General features: G+C 38.7%; 1 protein-coding gene across 13 annotated transcripts in view; it reads left to right on the top strand.

Moving 5' to 3' along the window:
* Nucleotides 1–18,770, top strand: part of PCM1 (pericentriolar material 1) — an 84,657-nt gene that overhangs the window by 43,881 nt on the left and 22,006 nt on the right. For 9 of the 13 annotated variants that reach the window (XM_034772868.1, XM_034772876.1, XM_034772870.1 and 6 more), the window contains 9 exons: nucleotides 4,410–4,600; nucleotides 5,531–5,734; nucleotides 7,652–7,874; nucleotides 8,021–8,166; nucleotides 12,663–12,856; nucleotides 13,886–14,066; nucleotides 15,589–15,953; nucleotides 16,707–16,874; nucleotides 18,290–18,346. In XM_034772868.1, the coding sequence (XP_034628759.1) occupies nucleotides 4,410–4,600; nucleotides 5,531–5,734; nucleotides 7,652–7,874; nucleotides 8,021–8,166; nucleotides 12,663–12,856; nucleotides 13,886–14,066; nucleotides 15,589–15,953; nucleotides 16,707–16,874; nucleotides 18,290–18,346 (1,729 nt within the window). The remainder of the gene's footprint in view (nucleotides 1–4,409; nucleotides 4,601–5,530; nucleotides 5,735–7,651; nucleotides 7,875–8,020; nucleotides 8,167–12,662; nucleotides 12,857–13,885; nucleotides 14,067–15,588; nucleotides 15,954–16,706; nucleotides 16,875–18,289; nucleotides 18,347–18,770) is intronic. The other 4 variants (XM_034772878.1, XM_034772877.1, XM_034772875.1 and 1 more) reach the window with 1 other exon arrangement.

Raw genomic sequence — 18,770 nt, 5'->3', positions numbered from 1 at the left:
CTTAAGGCATATCCGGACCACCTTAGGTGTATGGCTGCTAGATTAGGCATCCAGGCTTAATTTATGCAGGAGAATACGCATAAGCTGCTGGATATTCTCCAATCAGCTCCAGGGAGAATAGCCGACCTGATAAATGAGGCTGTCTTGGAGCCAGGAAAGAGACTCTGGAATACTCCCACTTCATAGCCTCTCATGACAAAGTATGCAGAGAAATGTTGGGTTTTGAAGGTTTCTACTCCCACCTAGCCCCTAACTCTGTTGTGGTAACCACAGTAAATGACAGTGAAGATATAAATCTGTACTAAAGACAGAGTCTAGGAGGGGATGGACTTCATGGGGAGGAAGATTTATACCTCCTCTTCCTGGCAGATGTGCATTGCGAACCAGCAGGCATTGCTCTCTGAACATGACTGGCTTTTCCTCCCCTGGGATCCAGCAAGTGCCCATTTTGACTTGTATGTCCCAAGCAGCAGTCCTTCTTTGTTCTCTCTGTTCAGGGAAAGGCTGGCTCCTTTTTTTTTTTTTAGTGTTTGGGATTCAGTTACCCAGGGTTGTGCCATACAGTTCCCCCTCCATCCCTCTTCAGGGACCCCTCTCACAAGACATAACTCCTGGAGCAGGTTCAGTCTCTACTGGCTCTGGGGGTTCTGGAGGAGGTTTCACTGCAACATTGGGGACAGGGATTCTACTCCCTTGAGGGATGAGTCATGTCCTCTGTGACTTCAACAAATACGTCAGATACATGGGATTCCATCTGGTCACCTTAGCAACTATCCTCCCCGTGTTAAATTGCAACTGGTTTGCTGGACCTTCAGGATGCTTATTTCCATGTAGCAGTGCTCCCAAGCCACAGGAGATTTCTATTGTTCGTCATGGCGAACCAGCACTGTCAGTATACCGTGCTTCCTTTTGGTCTGTCTTCCACTCCCATCTGGCATATTAACAAGTGCATGATTATAGTGACAGCATACCTCAGGAAGAGAACTCGTATCTTCTTGTATCTGGATGATTAGTTACTGAGTAGCAAGTCCAGAGAAAGAGTCCTCCCTCATGTTCAGTTCATTCTACACTTACTTGATCATCTAAGTCTCATCCTTAACAATAGGAAGTCAACACTGGTTCCAACTCAAAGAATCGAGTTCATTGGGGCCCTATTAGACTCTGAGTTCAAGAGTGTTACTACTGACTGACCGATTCCAGGCGATTTGCCACCTATCTCTGGAGCTGCAGGGAACTCAACCCTCAACAGTAGTCCGCGTATGCCTGAGGTTGCTAGGTCATGTGGCTGCATGCAAAAAAGTAATCCAATATGCCAGGTTGCACCTCATCCTCTTCAAACGTGGCTAAAGTTGGTTTGTCATCTGAATCCTTGGATGGACCAGTCCAACTTCCTCTGCTGATCCTGGAGTCCTTATGATGGTGAGTTGCTCAGGGCAATGTGTGCCAGGGCGTTTCTTTTGCTAAGTCCCCACCGATGCCTCCTTAGTAGGTTGAGGAGTGCATCTGGGGTTGCTGAAAGGCCTGTGATCAGAATAGGAAACTTCTCTGCATATCAGTGTCCTGGAGCTTTGTATGATCTGCAGTGCCAATCAGGCCGTTCAAGATCACATCAGGGACTCGGCGATGCACATTCTTACTGACAATACCACTGTGAAGTATTACGTGAACAGAAAAGAGGGAGCATGCTCCAACCTGCTGTGTCAGGAGGTCATCAAGTTCTTGCAGTTTTGCATTGGAGAAAACATTACCTTGTTACTGATCATTTACCTGGGTTCTAGAAGCACCTGGTGGATCACCTCAGCAGAAATTTCTCCCTGAATCATGAGTGGTTTCTGAAGCCCAGTGTTCAGCAATCCATCTTTATGGTTTGGGGCATCTCAGCATCATCTCTTTTGCTCTCAAGGGGGTCTCAGTCCAGGCTCCGTGACCAATTTCTTTTCACCTGAGCTGGGAATCTGCACTCCAGTATGCTTTTCTTCCAATTTCCAAGCTGAAATTGGATTATGCCAACCTCATTCTCATTGCTCCACCATGGCCAAGACAGTGTTAGCTCTCCGACCTCCTTGTTAGCCTGGGGAATTCAACCGAAAATGGCTTGTATCCAGGACATCTGGGCGTACCTGCTTACACCTTTAGTCTTCTGGTCTTGCACTTAGTTTGTTGAGAGTGCACCTGGAAGTGATTTCTGCGTTTCATTGACCTATCTTATAGTGTGATGCCCAGTAATGTTGCATCTCCACAAGTGCACCTTATAATGCACCAGTTAAACCAATGCTATTCTCAGCTGACATGGCAACAGAATAATGTTCAAAGGTATGCTATTTATCCTGTATTTGTGGAAGACTTTTGCTAATACTTGTATTGAAATTATTCAGAAGTAACAAAAAGCTTAGTTCACTGATAAATATTTTAAATAAATCAAACTGATGCCTGGTCTGTATGTAAAAGTTAGGTTTCCATGGGAAATCAGTGTGTTTGAACTCCATGGAAGCGAGGTTCTTGAAAGGAGTCACTTGTCTCCATCCACTGGTTAAAGAACTAGTCCCCTTTGTGTGACCTTGATGCTGTCTTATCAGCTCTGTTGAGACCGCCATTCAAGCCCCTGGCAACTTCTTCTTTCTCCCTTCTGTGTCAGAAAACTGCTTCCCTTGTGACAAAAAACATCTGGAAGGAGTGTGTGTGAGTTGCAGACTTTGATGACAGAGCCTCCTTATATACAATTTTCCAAAGACAAAGTAACTTTGCAGCTGCATTCTAAGTTTTTATCTAAATTGGTTTCTCAGTTTCTTTCAAACCAAGTTACATATCTACCAGAGTTCTTCCCTAAGCTGCATTCAACCCAATGAGCAGCATTTTCACATATTGTATGTCAAGCGATTGTTTAGCTTTTTATCTGGATAGGACTAAACCTTTCCATTCTTCATCTCATCTGTTTGTTTCATATGCGGACCAAATGAAGAAGCAAATGATCTCTCTTCACAAGTGATTTCCAGGTGGATAACTTTCTGTATCCTGACAGCATACGAAGTAGCTCAGACTGTGCCTCCTCAACGGGTGCAAGCTCTTTCCATGAGGGCCCAGGCAACCTCGGTGGCATTTTTAAGCAACGTTCAGATATTGGAGAAAGAAGGTGGGTGAGGTAATATCTTTTATTAGACCAACTTCTGTTGGTGAGAAAGACGAGCTTACACAGAGTTTGTCTCTCACCCACAGAAATTGGTCCAATAATAGATATTACCTCACCCACTTTGTCTCTCTAATGTCCTGGGACTGACACATACCTATATTTGACATTTGCAGGGTTGCCACTTGGTCCTCTGTATATTGGTGATGCAGATGTGTATTCCACAACCCACCCTCCTTCCCTTCTGGATTGGTGTTTGTACTCTGGACATTTTGTGTGAAGGAACTGAGAGGAGTGGGGACCTGTCCTTGTATTACCGGGGAGAGGCTAGGGCCACAGCTTCTTGCAGAAACATCTGTCCCTTCATTCATGCTTCCTATGCTCGTGAAAAAACGAGGTGTCCTTGTGGCACCTTAGAGACTAACAAATTTATTTGGGCATAAGCTTTCATGGGCTAAAACCCACTTCATCAGATGCATGGAGTGGAAAATATAGAGGCAGGTATAAATACACAGCACATGAAAAGATAGGAGTTACCCCCCACTTGGTAAGGCAAGTGCTAACGAGCCAATTCAGTTAAAGTGGAAGTGTGCTATTCTCAACCGTTGACAAGAAGGTGTGAATACCAAGGGAGGAAAAATCACTTTTGTGTGCTAATGAAATCAAGGTGACCCATTTCAAACATTTGACAAGAAGGTGATCCATAAATGCTCATGAAGTTATCCATAAAACGGTTACCACCTTTTCTTTCAAATTCCTCCTCAAGACCCTATTCTGCCTTGACATCTGTAAGAAATCAGCTAGTTAATGATAGTTAGCTTGAGTGATAAATGGAGATCATACACTTTCATTGTTCTTACAGAGTATTAATATAAACAATTTGATTGGATTCTTCTCTCCCCACTTTCTTATGTTAATTATCTTTTCAGATTTTAAGGTGTTCAGGACAGAGACTGTTTTCTATGAGTTTTTGCAGCCCTTTGCACAGTCTGGCCCCAGTCCTGATCACCTCTTAATATTACAGGAGAACCATTATTTTATTAGCCTCACTTTTATTGACATAACTTACATTCTGTTCTTACAACACAAATGCTGAAACTTAGATCATAGGTGTGTCAAGTTGTAATTTAGGATTTTTTTCTTCATTTTGCTTGTTCTGCTATATAGTCACATCAAATTAATTTTGAAAATTTTTAGCTTTGCCTAATTTGTTAGTTTAATGGTTTTGAATATAGTTAAATTTATAAAATGAAACAGAAGGATTAAACTATTTTATTTCAAATAGCTATGGTCTGAGATGCGTAGGCATGAGATTTTAAGGGAAGAGTTACGACAGAGAAGAAAGCAGCTTGAAGCTTTAATGGCTGAACATCAGAGGAGAAGAGATCTGGCAGAAACCACATCTACTGTTGCTGCATCTGTTAAAAGTGATGGATCAGAGACCCAATGTACTCCACAGCAAAGTAGGATGGAAAAGTAAGAGCATGAGTCGCACCCCTCCTGCTTTATATGGTCTTACCTTTTGGAGTCTGGAATCATTTACTGTATATTAAACATTTGTTGTGAACAATGTCACAGAGGTACTCAATTTAAAAATAAATTAGTAAGAGACTGTTTTTATTGTGTTTACTTTGAACAAAATTCCACATCCAGTGTTTAAGAGGAAAAAGTAGTAAACTATATTTTCTTAGTTTTAAAGGCATACTGGAAATTTATAATCTAGTCACTTTCAAAACATTACCTAAAAGTTTTCTGAGGTACCCACTTGCCTATGAGCTTCTCCCATTTTGTTGGGGGGTTGATATATTTTTCAAAATGCTTTTTCTCTTTTTCCCCATTACTGGGGGAAAACCCATATAAACAAGGAAAAGGGCTGTATGAAAAATGCTGTCAAATGCCTAAAATACTAGGTTGGCCTTCAATAGCTCAACTGGCAGGACTCTATCTTGTTTGGAAAGATATCCTTAAGTTGTTGGTTTGATTCCAGCTTGAAAGAATAGCTTCTTTTCAAGTGTTAAATCAACACTGGGTGTTTTTCTAAAAGATATGCTATAATTCAAACAAGAGTTAACTCAGGGAAGTCTTATGGTCTCTGTAATACATGTAGATGTAGATGATCACAGTGGTCCCTTCTGGCCATTTCAATTTGTTTGGATTCTTAAATAAGCTTCTCTGATGTTAGGTGTTAATAATGTATGTTACAAAGTTCAAACACAATTAGTTCTTTTTAAATTAGTTGACTGTCTCTGCATTGGTAAGAGGTTTGCGAAGTTCATTTTGATGTAACTTGTAGATATAATTGGCATATAAAATTTGTAAATTTACTATTATTAGTATTCTGATTGTAGCTGTTATTCTTTGTTAATGGCAGATTGACTGTATCTTTTAATGTCTAATGTTCACTAGAACAGTGGCAACATGGGGAGGTTCTACCCAGTGTGCGCTAGATGAAGAGGATGGAGATGGAGATGGTTATCTTTCTGATGGACTTGTTCAGGCAGAAGAGGAGGAGGAAGAGGAAGAACAAGAGTCCAGTTCTAATGACAATTTCTCCATGTATCCCCATAACAATGATCAAAGTACATATTGTGTTAAAGAAAATAAAGATAGGTTAGTTGCTTTATTTAATATTGGTCTGATATTAGGGTAAGTTTTATAAAATGGTATTGGGCTTTTTCTACAGACAGAGCTGATAAAATTCTACACAGCAATAGTGGAAGAAGACAGAGGTTTTCACTGAGCTGTCAAGTGCGGCATTTAACCAAATCTTTTTTTGTCAAGAGGTTATAACTAGGTTCTAAACTAGCTATATGCAGTGTGAGTAGTTCAAATTATTCCTTCCAACTTGCATAATCAACAGTGTATTTCATCTGCTATCAAGCTGATGTTCCTTAGTCTCTACTAGTCTTGACGAATCTAAATAATTTGATCTGGTCTGCAGATTTTGCCACCTCATTGTTCAACACATTTTTCATTAAACATCAGTTTTAGCATGGAACATTTGGGGGCACCTGACAGTGAACTTCTGCCATGTTGAAAATTAACCATTTATTTCTGATTAATTTTTTTTGATTTGTTATCTCTTAGCCAGTTTCTAATCCATGGCAGTACTTTGTCTTGTTACATGACTAATTAGTTTCCTTCATAGTCTCTTGCTAAGCGACTTTTTCAAAGGCTTTTTGTACGTCAAAATAAATCATATCACCCAGTTTGCCTTCCTCTGTTTTGTTGACCTATTCAAAGAATTCTAATAGATTAGAGCAAGGGTTGGCAATCTTTGGCACATGGCCCATTTGAGTAATCTGAAGGCTGGCCACGAGAGGTTTTGTTTACGTTAACCGTTCGCAGGCACGGCCCCCTGCAGCTTCCAGTGGCCGTGGCTTGCCTTTACCGGCCAATGGGAGCTGCGGGAAGTGATGGCCAGCATGTCCCTGCGGCCCGCCGCTTCCTGCAGCTCCCATTGGCCGGAAACTGCGAACCACGCCACTGGGAGCTGCAAGGGCGCCGTGCCTGCGAATGGTCAATGTAAACAAAATGTCTCGCGGCCCATCAGTGGATTACCCTGACGGGCCGTGTGCTGAAGGTTGCTGACCCCTGGATTAGAGGAATGATTTGCCTTTACAGAAGCTGTGCCCTATCATAGCATGTTTGTGTAGATATTTGGTCCTGCCATGCGGGCAGGGGACTGGACTCGATGACCTCTCGAGGTCCCTTCCAGTCCTATAATCTATGAATCGATGAATATTTTATGGTTCTGTTTTTAATTATCACTTCTACTAATTTTCCTGGTACTTAAGAAAGCTTTATAGGTCTATAATTCCCAAGATCATCTTTATCAACTTTTTTTAAAGATAGATATAACATTCATTACTCAGTAGCCCCATGGGATAGTAGCTGATTTTAGTGATGGAAACACTCCACTGGTTGGCCATTTGTTCAAACCCATTTGTGGAGGGTGGTATATTAATAGTTGTCATATACAGTTGCATCTTTAGTACAGACTGGGGCTTTATCCCATCCTCTTGCTGAGCACACTTGTTCAGTTTTGCATGATTTTACAATGCCACCAATATGACTCCAGCAAATATTCTATTTGGCTCCCATGCTGTCTTACAATGAATAAGCTATAAAAGTATGTGAGTGTATATATGGAAATTAGAAGGATAAATTCTTTACTCACAAGGTAGGCTTGCCATATGAGATGTAAGAAAAGAAGAGCTGCAATAGAAGATACTGAATTCCTAGATGTCTATCTCAATCTCAAAACATCAGCCAGTTCTCCAACTCATACTGAATTTAAAAGTTAAAGTTGTTTGGGTTTTTTTTTTTGTGCCAATGGGTAAGTTTCTTGGGAATAAGAAACTGAAATTGCTCTTGCCAAAAAGTGTTGGTGGTATTAATTAATTGTTAATAATTTACCTAGAACGGAAACATTGACTGAAACTATGGACTCTTTGCAAATTTCAACTTTCTTCTCTTACAAAGTTAGTTTGACTTTCAAGAAATCTGACACTCCCTTTTCCCCAGATGGAAGAATCGCCGCCCTCTTTCAGCAGATGGGAATTACCGTCCATTGGCTAAGACAAGACAACAACAGAATATTAGCATGCGGCGGCAAGAAAACCTTAAGTGGATGTCTGAACTCTCTTATGTGGAGGAGAAGGAACAATGGCAAGAGCAGATTAACCAGTTAAAGAAACAGCTTGAATTTAGTGTCCGAATTTGTCAGACCTTGATGCAGGATCAGCAGGTAAATGTCAAAAGCACTTATTCTGGTATCTTATTACTCTATATGGCATATATTGTGGTGGTGGTGTTCTTTCCTCTAAATCTTTCAGGAATAATTCATCTCTGACTTCAGAAGTTTTGGTGACCAGCATTTCCTTCTTTCCACAGACCCTCTCTTGTCTACTACAGACTCTGCTTACGGGCCCTTATAGTGTGATGCCCAGTAATGTTGCATCTCCACAAGTGCACCTTATAATGCACCAGTTAAACCAATGCTATTCTCAGTTGACATGGCAACAGAATAATGTTCAAAGGTATGCTATTTATCCTGTATTTGTGGAAGACTTTTGCTAATACTTGTATTGAAATTATTCAGAAGTAACAAAAAGCTTAGTTCACTGATAAATATTTTAAATAAATCAAACTGATGCCTGGTCTGTATGTAAAAGTTAGGTTGACATAACTACAGCACTCAGGGGTGTGAAAAATTCACAACCCTGAGCGCCATAGCTATGCCAACCTAATCCTCAGTGTGTATGCAGCTACTTCGACAGATGAATGTGTCCGTTGAGCTAGCTACCGTCACTTTGGGAGATGGAGTTCCTACAATGAATGAAAAAAACCCTTCCATTTCTGTAGGAAGCATTTATATTGTACTTCTTTCCTTTGGTGTTATGAGCCTTTCCTGAACCAAAGTATTCAGTTGCTCCTGACCAAATATTTCTGCATTCAGCAGAGCTCCCTAAATCACTTCTGTAGCCACATCCTTTGTTGCAATGTTTTTTAGTGTTGGCTGTTTCACTAGTGAATAATTTGAATCTTTGAAGTGTCATGGACATATAATCAACATGATCATATTGCTTTTGTGTTGGTGTGAATTCCTGGCAAGTAATTTGATCATCTAGTCCAAGACTTAATAATTTTCTCTTTTGGGTTGCACTTTGGGCATGTAGATTATAGGAGAGAGCCCATCTGCTGAGTCCTGAGGCCCTTCTTGTGATACCTGTAATAATTCCTCCTCTTTTAACAGTGGCATGAGTGAGTCACTCTTTGGAGTGGTTCGGATCTACCTGATTGAATCTGTGGTTGGAAACTTTCATAACCCAGTTGTCTCTATGGAGCTTTTCAAGTACCTCCAGAGGAAGCTGGTTCATTTCTGCTAAGTACACGAATCCCCATTGAGCATAATTTGTGTGGTTGTATTAGTGGAAAAAAATAGAAGCCTTCTTTTGAAGGCACATATAGATGGAGGTCCCAAATTTCATTCTGTTGAGCTCTGCTGAAGAGTAGAAGGATACACACCATATCCATGTACATAAAATTGTGATGTTGTCTGTACAGTTCAGTGCAAATGATGCCACCTGGTCACGGAAACTTGCTGATGACTGAATGGGCACTAAGTTGTTATCTTCCGCAGCATCAAATTTTTCCAAATCCAGGAACTTTTCTTTGAGTTTCTTGTCATGTTGCTGTAGATAGCTCAGAAGTTGTCATAATAGCAGTTCCCCACATTGCCTATAGAGTGAGCTTATAACCATGAGTGGCTTTTTGCATATTTTTTACCAGCAATTACATGTTCTGTTGTTTGTCTACCTAATATTTCACTTTCTGTCCACACTCTTAACAATTCAGAATCCTGTGTATGCTGCCCCAGCACTCTTAGGAAGTTCATTGATAGGTGTAGACTTCCTAAGCATAGTATCAGGATATCTTTATATTCTTGTACAGTCCATTTTAGTTCCATCAGCACAGGGAAGAGTGCTTGATCAACAAACATCAACATGTTTCTGTTGATGATGATCTATGACTTGTGGAAGTCTTTTCATGACAAGATTCAATGTATCAGCTTCATGAGCTGGTGACTGAAAGATAGGCATGTAGCTGTATGTAGTTTAATGGAGAATTGCTGTTACTGTGCTTTTCATTAAAATGTATCCAGTCTGATTTTGGATTTTCAAATTGATGTTTGAGGGAAAATAATATAGCTTGTGCTTTCAAAGCTGACTGGGAATCTTTTATGTGTTCACTAAATCATTTTGCTAGGACATCTTCATTGGATTTTGGTTCTGCTGTGATATTAGCAGGAAAAATGGTGTATTGCATCTGGAACATTTAAAGTAGCATGATTTATTGGCTCGGTGTCCTGCAGTATCAGATCTGATGCAGGTTGCCTCTGCCAGGCTGCATACTGTGTGGTATGTGATGTGTTTTGCCCATCAAGTGTGTGCTTATTTTATCAATGTTATCTGCAGTGATACGGGTAAATCTTCTTTTAACCAAGTTTGATGGGATCACTGTTCCATCCTCATTCATTGACATCAGAGTGCTCTTGGCCAGTGCTATGTCAACTCAAAGTACATCCTTGCAGCTAATGCAATGCCCAATGTTGTGAAACATCTGGACAAGATTTTTTTGTCCTTGTTGCCTGATGAAGTATACTTCCAAGGCTAACACGTTTGGGTGTCCACTTCTTACCTCCACTTACACTGTAGATGAAATGTGCAATATTTAATGGCCTGGACTGTTCATGTGATCCCTGTTTCTCATCTTCATATTCTTCTGCAATGTTCTCTTCTGTGTCCTCCCTCCTTACCACCACCACCACCTTCTTCAACTTCCCCTAACTCAAGAGTAGACTGGCCAGCCAAGTTGAGTTGCAAAAACATTTATATGCTGTTTGGGACACAGGCTAGTGCCTCTTCCTCACTGGTGTTTAACCCATAGCATCCAGGATGAGCAAGTATATCTAAGCATAATTTCAGTGCTACATGTACCATTGAGAGAGATTCATTTTCCAGCTCTGTCTTGAAAAATGGAATGGAATGGTTGATACCATTTTCTTCTGCTTTACTGAGGGATGTGACAAAATTTGACAAGCACGAATAGTGTTTGTCTCTTAGAAGCGGGTTGATCACCTAAGACAATGAATTTGTAAATTCCATCAATAGTAGAAATTTTTTCTGTGAAGGTTGCTATACAACATATAAATGAATGTCGGACCTCTTCAACTTCATTTGAGAGAAAACAGTAAAAAGTCCATGCCTGTGAAAGTTCCAGAACACATCGTTTTGGGGCACAATGTTTTAACTCATTACTAAGCGAGACCATTGTCAAGTCAGGACCACTCTGAGTCATGCTTAGTTTTCGTTACTTTTCTCGAGAAATGCTTATACCAGTTAAGGTGGTATTTCCCTTCTGAGGCTATAAGGTCACTTAACACCATTTACATGTACATTGAACTAGTGTTCATACTCTTCTGCCTTAACAATATGTTTATTTTGAATGTTATGGAACTTCAATCCTGGCAGAAAATGCAAGGACTCCAGTTCACTCTGGGGGTAGGTACCTTGCTCTGAAACACAGTTGAGGTTTTGATGATTGGGTTTGCAGTTCACCCTTTACTGGTAGCTTCAATGGATTTATGAACTCTGCTAATTTTAGAATCATAGAATCGAATCATGGAATATCAGGGTTGGAAGGGACCTCAGGAGGTCATCTAGTCCAACCCCCTGCTCAAAGCAGGACCAATCCCCAGACAGATTTTTGCCCCAGATCCCTAAGTGGCCCCCTCAAGGATTGAACTCACAACCCTGGATTTAGCAGGCCAATGCTCAAACCACTGAGCTATCTTCCCTGCCCTCCCCCCTTACCTGTGCATGTTGCATAACAGTTTATATGCCAAAGTAATGATTATCATTATGATTTTATCAATTGCATCCCTATTCTGGAAATCTGAGTTTCTGTCTTGCATTGGTTGCCTCCTGTATTGTAGCCAATCTGTTTGCTAGAAGCAAAATTTCCTTTTTCGCTTGTTGGCAAATAATGTATTTTTCATAAGATACTGTTGAGAAATGTCAGGTTCAGGACTGCCTCCATGTTTTCTCTAAGGAATACATGACCATAATAATGCAATTAACTGTCACATGAACATTGAACAAATAACAAATAAATATTTACCAGTATATCACTTATGCCATGGCATTGTTATCCAACTCAGTACTAAGAACTCTCACACTGTAAGCAAAAGTCAGCGTTAGTTTATTGGGTAGGGGGTTGATAATTAGCTAACAATTTTATATTTTTGAAAGAGAATTTACAGAAATAATTTATCATACTGTGTTGTGAATGATACTTTGTGTAATGGATAGCAGTGCATTTAATTCCTTAACATATCAAAAATACCTGAAAAGTAGTTAGTTTACTTAATCTTAAATGTCCTTACTGCAAAACCAACAAAATTGAAGTACATATCATCATGTGACTAGAGGAAGCAGAGAGTATAATCTTCTACAAGATCACTCCCTGTATTTTCTGATAGTATGGTATTCCAAATCAGGAACATATTCAATATTTAGTCTCTCTCCTTTACTTTATTTTTTTAAGTTTCAAATGGTAGCCGTTTTCTCTCTTGTATTTTACTTACCTTCAAGTTCAAAACTCGGCTTAGTAACAATTTTCAAATTCAGTACATTGAAATTATGAAAGAAAACAGGTTTAGCAAATTTTCCCCGAAAATGCTTTCATTAGTATCAGTTTATGTGGGAATTTGGCCTACTCTATACCCATGGTTGTTTTTTAATAGGTAGATTCAAATCTATATGATTTCCATGTTGCTTTAGTTGTTAGGCTTCCTGTATATGGACTGTGTAATTCATTCAAAATTGCTGTATTGAAGGGAAGGTGGGGGGAAAAGCCAATTTGTTATGGTCTTTTTGAAATTACATGTATTTGAAATAAATGAAACTTTGTACTATGTATCATTTTTGTAACATACCTTTCTCTTCAGAAGAAACTTTTCTGTATTTCATAGGTTGAAGCAGATGTTAAATGATCTTATGTACCAACAAGAACAGCAGCAGCAAGAGAAGCCACAAAGAAAGGAAAGAGGCAGCAGTGCGCCACCACCTCCATCTCCTACAGTATTTTGTCCTTTCAGTTTTCCTCCTCAACCTATGAATCTATTTAACATACCTGGATTTACTAATTTTTCTTCTTTTGCACCAGGTAGGTATTTCTGGAAATGTAAAGAGAAAGAAATGACTAAATGCAAAGTTTTGGTGTACAAGTTACATAAACCTTTTGCTTTGTTAGACTTTTGTAAATGGGTTCTCATGGTTAAAATAGTATTTTTACTGTTTTCCCTCTACTTCCCTCTACAAACCAATTAACCTCAGCTGCTGGAGGCCTGCTTTACCTTCTTTTCTCCATATGTTTCTTAGATCATATTGCCTAATGAAATGGTCCGAACAACTTGTGTGTGAGCCCAGGCTATCGAAACAGATGGGCATCAACATTTGATGCCAAGAAATGGAGTACATATTTTGATCTCCATGTGGAGGGCATGGCTTCTAGCTGGCAGTGGGGGAAACAAGTGAATTTAGTGCTGGTGAAACATGCCAGATTACAGCAGTAATGTTGAAATCCTCCTATGTATAGGTCAGGTATAGGATGCAGAATGTTAAAAGAAGTTTCCACACAAGCCCCTGCCATTGTGCAGTAACACTCTTCTGAAGAAGGGCTGCCTTTGTGGGGAGAGTGAACATGTTCATTACTTGACTTCTCTAATGAGACTGCCAATGCTTGTTTTGGATTGAGACTGCCACCAAACAGGCATTATATGTTACTGAGCAGTTACACCAGTACAAACCCTTAGTGTAGACAGGCAAAGTTGCTATTTGCACTGGCAGAACTTATCCCTGCTTGAAATCTGGGTAAAAAGCTACACTGTGCAAATGGCAGATTTCCCTGGGTAAACTATGGGTTGCACTTGTGCATCTACAGTGATGGTTGCTCAGAGATGGTTGAAATTGGGACAAATTAAGACAAGGTCTCAGTATCACAGCAGTTTAAAATCAACTACTGTGTTTTTTCTTGTTTTTGGGGGTTTTTTTTGGGTATGTGAAAACCATAGGGGAAGGAGCATTTTAAAAATATTTACTAGAACATTGCATGAATGATAAAACTAACGTGTGGTGTCACATTTTTCCCCCCCATGTGGTATGTCTTCTGATTAGCTTTAATTTACCCTCACAGGTATGAACTTCAACCCTATGTTTCCCTCTGGTTTTGGAGATTTCGCGCACAATGTTACCCCACACAACAGTGAGCAGCCGCAGCAGCAACCCCTAGATCATAATACTTCTGGAAAAACTGAATACATGGCATTTCCAAAGCCCTTTGAAAGCAGTTCCTCTATTGGAGCAGAGAAACAAAGGTATTTTAACTATTTATGGTGGAATTCTCCTTAAATCTTTCTTTACTTGTAATTTGGTTTTGGGACCCATCAGTGTATTGGAGCTTCTACTTGGAAGGTAAAGAATTGAATTAAAGGGTGAACAATCCTCATTGTAATTTGCTCTTCCCTATCTATGTTAGGACTATCTTCTGTTGACAGAAAAGTGTGTTCTTAATTTACAATTTTTGGTGTGTGTGAAAGATACACTGGGTATAGTTAGGCACAGTGTTTGCTGAATGCTATTACAGGTTTTATATTTTGAAAAAATATACCCAAGTTTTATAAATATTGAAAGATATGTATTTTAATGAGTAGATGAAATATGTTCTGTTGCCATACAGTCACATAATGTTGTGCTAGAGGACATCCTGCAGAGAGGGATATATTATTCCCATTAATCACTGCTTCTTGGAGCATCTAGTCCTGAAACTCACAAGAGGAGAGGCAATTCTTAATTTAGTCCTAAGTGGCGCACAGGAGCTGGTCCATGAGCTGAACCACTTGGCAATAGCAACCATAATGTAATTAAACTTAGCAACCTTGTAGGGGGAAAATACCAAAGAAACCCATCACAGTAACATTTAACTTCATAAAGAGGAACTAAACAAAAAATGAGGAAAGTAGTTAAATGGCAATTAAAAGGAACAATCCCATGAGTGAAATGTCTGCAAGCTGAATGGAAACTTTTTAAAAACAATGGAGGCTCAAACTACATCTATATCCCAAATTAAAAAAAAAAAGAAGGTAACGGGACCATGGCTAAACAACAGAACATAAAAGGCCATTAGAGACAAAAAGACTTCTTTTAAAAATTGGAAGTCAAATCCTACTGAGGAAAATAGAAAGGAACATGAATTTGAGCTGCACTTAATATTTTAAATTGTCAGGGGATGTTGTGAAAGCCAAAAGTATAAATGGGTTCAGAAAAGAATTGGATAAGTTCATGGAGGATACATCTATCAATAGCTATTAGCCAAGATGGGCAGGGACGCAATCCCATGCTTTGGGTGGCCCTAAACCTTGGACTGCTAGAAACTAGGACTGGACAGTGGGATAGATCACTAGATAAATTGTCCAATTCTGTTTATGCCCTCTGAAGCATGTGGCACCGGCAACTGCCAGAAAACAGGATACTGAGCTAGATGGACAATCTGTCTGCCAGTATGGCCATCTTTATGTTCTTCAGAACAATATGTTGCTGCAGTGATTTTTTTTTTTAAAAAAAGACACCATATGATTATACAACCATAAATCTGAAATATACATCTCTGCATGATAGTCAGTGGGTAATGTGAATTTCTTCTAATGCCTGTAACTCTCTTCCATTTTTTTAAATGTTGCTAATTCTGCAGGAGCACCTTACAGTTGGCTATTGGGTAACTGTATAGGTATTCCTCAAATGATGGATGAACCTATAATTTATTTGTCTGATAGCATTCACAGTTCCTTCCCCAACGAGCTTTGTTGTAATATGTATTTTACAACTTTTCTTTCTCATAAGGAGTCAGAGACAACCTGAAGAGGAAATGGAAAACAACAGAGCAGTTTGGCTAGATGACAGCCAGGAAAGAAGAAAAGAAAAACAGTCATTCCTGAAGGCAGGGTTTGCGGTTTCAGTACAAAATACGGCATCTGGTAATCATAAAAGTCAGTCTGATACCAGCCGGAGGAGAAGAGAATTTGATGAGGAATCTTTGGAGAGTTTTAGTAGTATGCCTGATCCAGTGGATCCAACTACTGTGACTAAAACATTTAAATCTAGAAAAGCATCAGCCCAGGCCAGCTTGGCATCTAAAGATAAAACACCTAAATCGAAGAATAAGAGGAGGAGTTCTACTCAGTTAAAAAGCAGAGTTAAAAATACTGGTAAGTTTTCAGTTAACCTTAAGGGCACTGAGACAAACTCCATTTTAATCATGTAACTTAAATGTTGCTTCGTCTGTACACTGGAGTGTAGATAGTATCATAATTAACATTATAGTTTTGGGAATGGAAGTTAATTTTACACAGGATGTGGAGATGGTAAGTGACGGAGCAAAAGTTTTATTTTTTGTCATCTTAAACGTGTCAGAAATGCTAATGGCTTGAACATGGTGCTTTTAGTGTGGAAAGGTATGAAACCCAACAAGATGGGAGTGAGTTCTGCAGTGTCTAATATTGATAAAATTGTTTTTAAGAGAAAACCAAATTTAAATTGCAGTTTGTTTAAACAGGGTAACGTAGTACAGAATTGTTTGCTAATGTACATACGCTCATGTAAAATACGTTCATGTTGACCTGGGTGCTTGTAATCTGCCAACATGCTTCTGCATCAGACTTAATTATTAGCCAACAAACGTTCTGTGGTGAATTGCATCTTGCACACTATTCATTGTTAATACTTCACCACTGCTCTCCGCTCTATAACAATCTCTAATTCATGTTTGACACCGTCCATGCTAATTACATAGACATCTCAACCTCCCATTATTATAAAAATAATTTAAGTTCTGCATAGTTTGAAGTAACAAAAGAGTGGTTAACAAGTCTTTGGATTACACTTTTGAGCTATCATTAAAACTGACTAGAAACAGGTGATTTAAAGATTTTTATTAAAGAAACACTTTTTGTTCATTTAAGGTTATGAAAGTGCCAGCATTTCTAGTACATGTCAACCTTGCAAGAGTAATAGGAGCAGGCGCTCTGTGCACAATGAAGAGGCTGTTCAAGCAAAAGTGTTCAGCAAAAAGAATCAAGAACAATTGGAAAAAATAATTAAATACAGTAGATCTACAGAAATGTCCTCAGGTATTCTTTTAATTAATCTGAACAATATTAAAAACTTCTGTAAAAATGTATTGATCCTGTAACTCCTTATTAACTGTTAAGGGTATTTTACCAGTCTTCCTGTGAGCTATTAAAGGGTTTTTCAGGTAAGGGACAGTCATTTCATGACTTCATTAATTAACTGCTGTCACTATTAAAATCCTTGCTAAATGTGTATATAGGATACACATGTAATATTTTAACCCTTACATCATATTTTTAATCTTCAAAACTGCTGTACAAATATTGTGATAAAGCAGAAACTGTTTTGAAGTAGACTAAATATTACATTTAACATAATTTTGAAATTCAACTGTAATCTTACTGTAAACACTCTGAGGAAAAATACAAGTAAACATTAATGTTATTTTATGGGAGGTTCTGGTTGTGCTAGATAAACAGTCATGGTAAAAAACACCAGTTAGAATTTCAGATGATGTATTCCACCTGCACTTAATATTTTAAATTACATACTGTACTGCATGTTCTTTGTCTTTCCATTCATGTTCACATTTAAAGGGACTCTTTCAGGATTAAAAAAAGTAAATCTTTACTTAATAGTCAAATCTTTAAAAATCTGCATTTACATGTCACTGTTTACACTGCTTGCTTTTTTCAGTTCCTGCAACCTGTATCGTGAACATACTGTACGTAGTATCACTTTTAGATTCTTACATGTTGGCTCAATGCTGCAGTGTTTGGGTGGAAACACTGCTTCCCAAAAGATGTCTAATGCCAAAATTAGTTAAAATAGTATATTTTACTTAATTCCATAGAGCATATTGGTTACTAGGTTTTGTAGAGGAGAAAAAGAAATTCATCAAAACAAACACCTTATAACGTCCCTGTAAGGGTCCCCCTTTCCCCCCATTTCCTTTCTGACCTTTATGAAACTTAAGAATTGTGATTTTGATCCATTGCTTCTTTACTACAATTAATCAGACTTTGTCCTTCTCTTCCATGTAGTTTATCCCTGGTCTCAATATCCAAAGGTTTATGGGCAAATTACTCACTTGAAATTGCATTTGTGGTTCCAGTCGGATCTTTGCATATATGATAGGGCAGAATATGGGCTTTAGTGTTTATCACATTTGTAAACTGATTCTTGGTTTTCGGTTAAATATTTTGAATATCTTTGGTGTTTGTCATTTAATGTTGACCTGATTAGATTGTATTTCTTTTTCTAGTTAGGATAATTAATTAGTTTTAATTGCTTAAAACAAAACACACAACTTCCTAAACAAACAAACCCGCTCCTCCTGTTTCCCCTCCATTAGTTCTGCAGATTCAGTTTAGTGTCATTTTAATGAGTCTTCCTCCCACTGATTCATATAGACCATCTTTATTTCTAGTACACATTTTGGTGTTTATCACTGTCTGTCCCCGCTTTCCTACAGCACATGCTAGGAGAATACTGCAGCAGTCTAACAGAAATGCATGCATTGAAGCCCCAGGTAAAGCATTAATTGCTTAGCTTCAAAACTGTTCACAGCTACTTACTTTTTTCTTAGCTTTTGTTCTAGAACTAAACCGTGTTTCTCAATAGCTCTTTTATTGAATTAGCATTATGTACTCTAATTTATATTGTTGCGAGTATTTTATTTAAAAAAACAAAACAACCCCCACTCCCACCCCAGGAAAACAAGAACCTTGTGTTTTGCTGAATATTCAATAACACCGCTACTTTGAATCATAATTGGTTTGTACTTCATATTTTTCCTATTTAAAGTACAATGTGATTAATTGCATTAACCAACTGCTTTTGATACAAAATATACATGTAGAACATAGTAAAATTAATTACAAGGGGCATTCTTGTGCCCTTAATTATTAGCCTGCAACTTTGGTAGAATTGATTGGATTCAGTCTACCACTGAA

Source organism: Trachemys scripta, chromosome 5, assembly GCF_013100865.1.
Source record: "Trachemys scripta elegans isolate TJP31775 chromosome 5, CAS_Tse_1.0, whole genome shotgun sequence".
Classification (NCBI taxonomy): domain Eukaryota; kingdom Metazoa; phylum Chordata; order Testudines; family Emydidae; genus Trachemys; species Trachemys scripta.
This window is presented reverse-complemented; position numbering and strand designations above follow the sequence as displayed.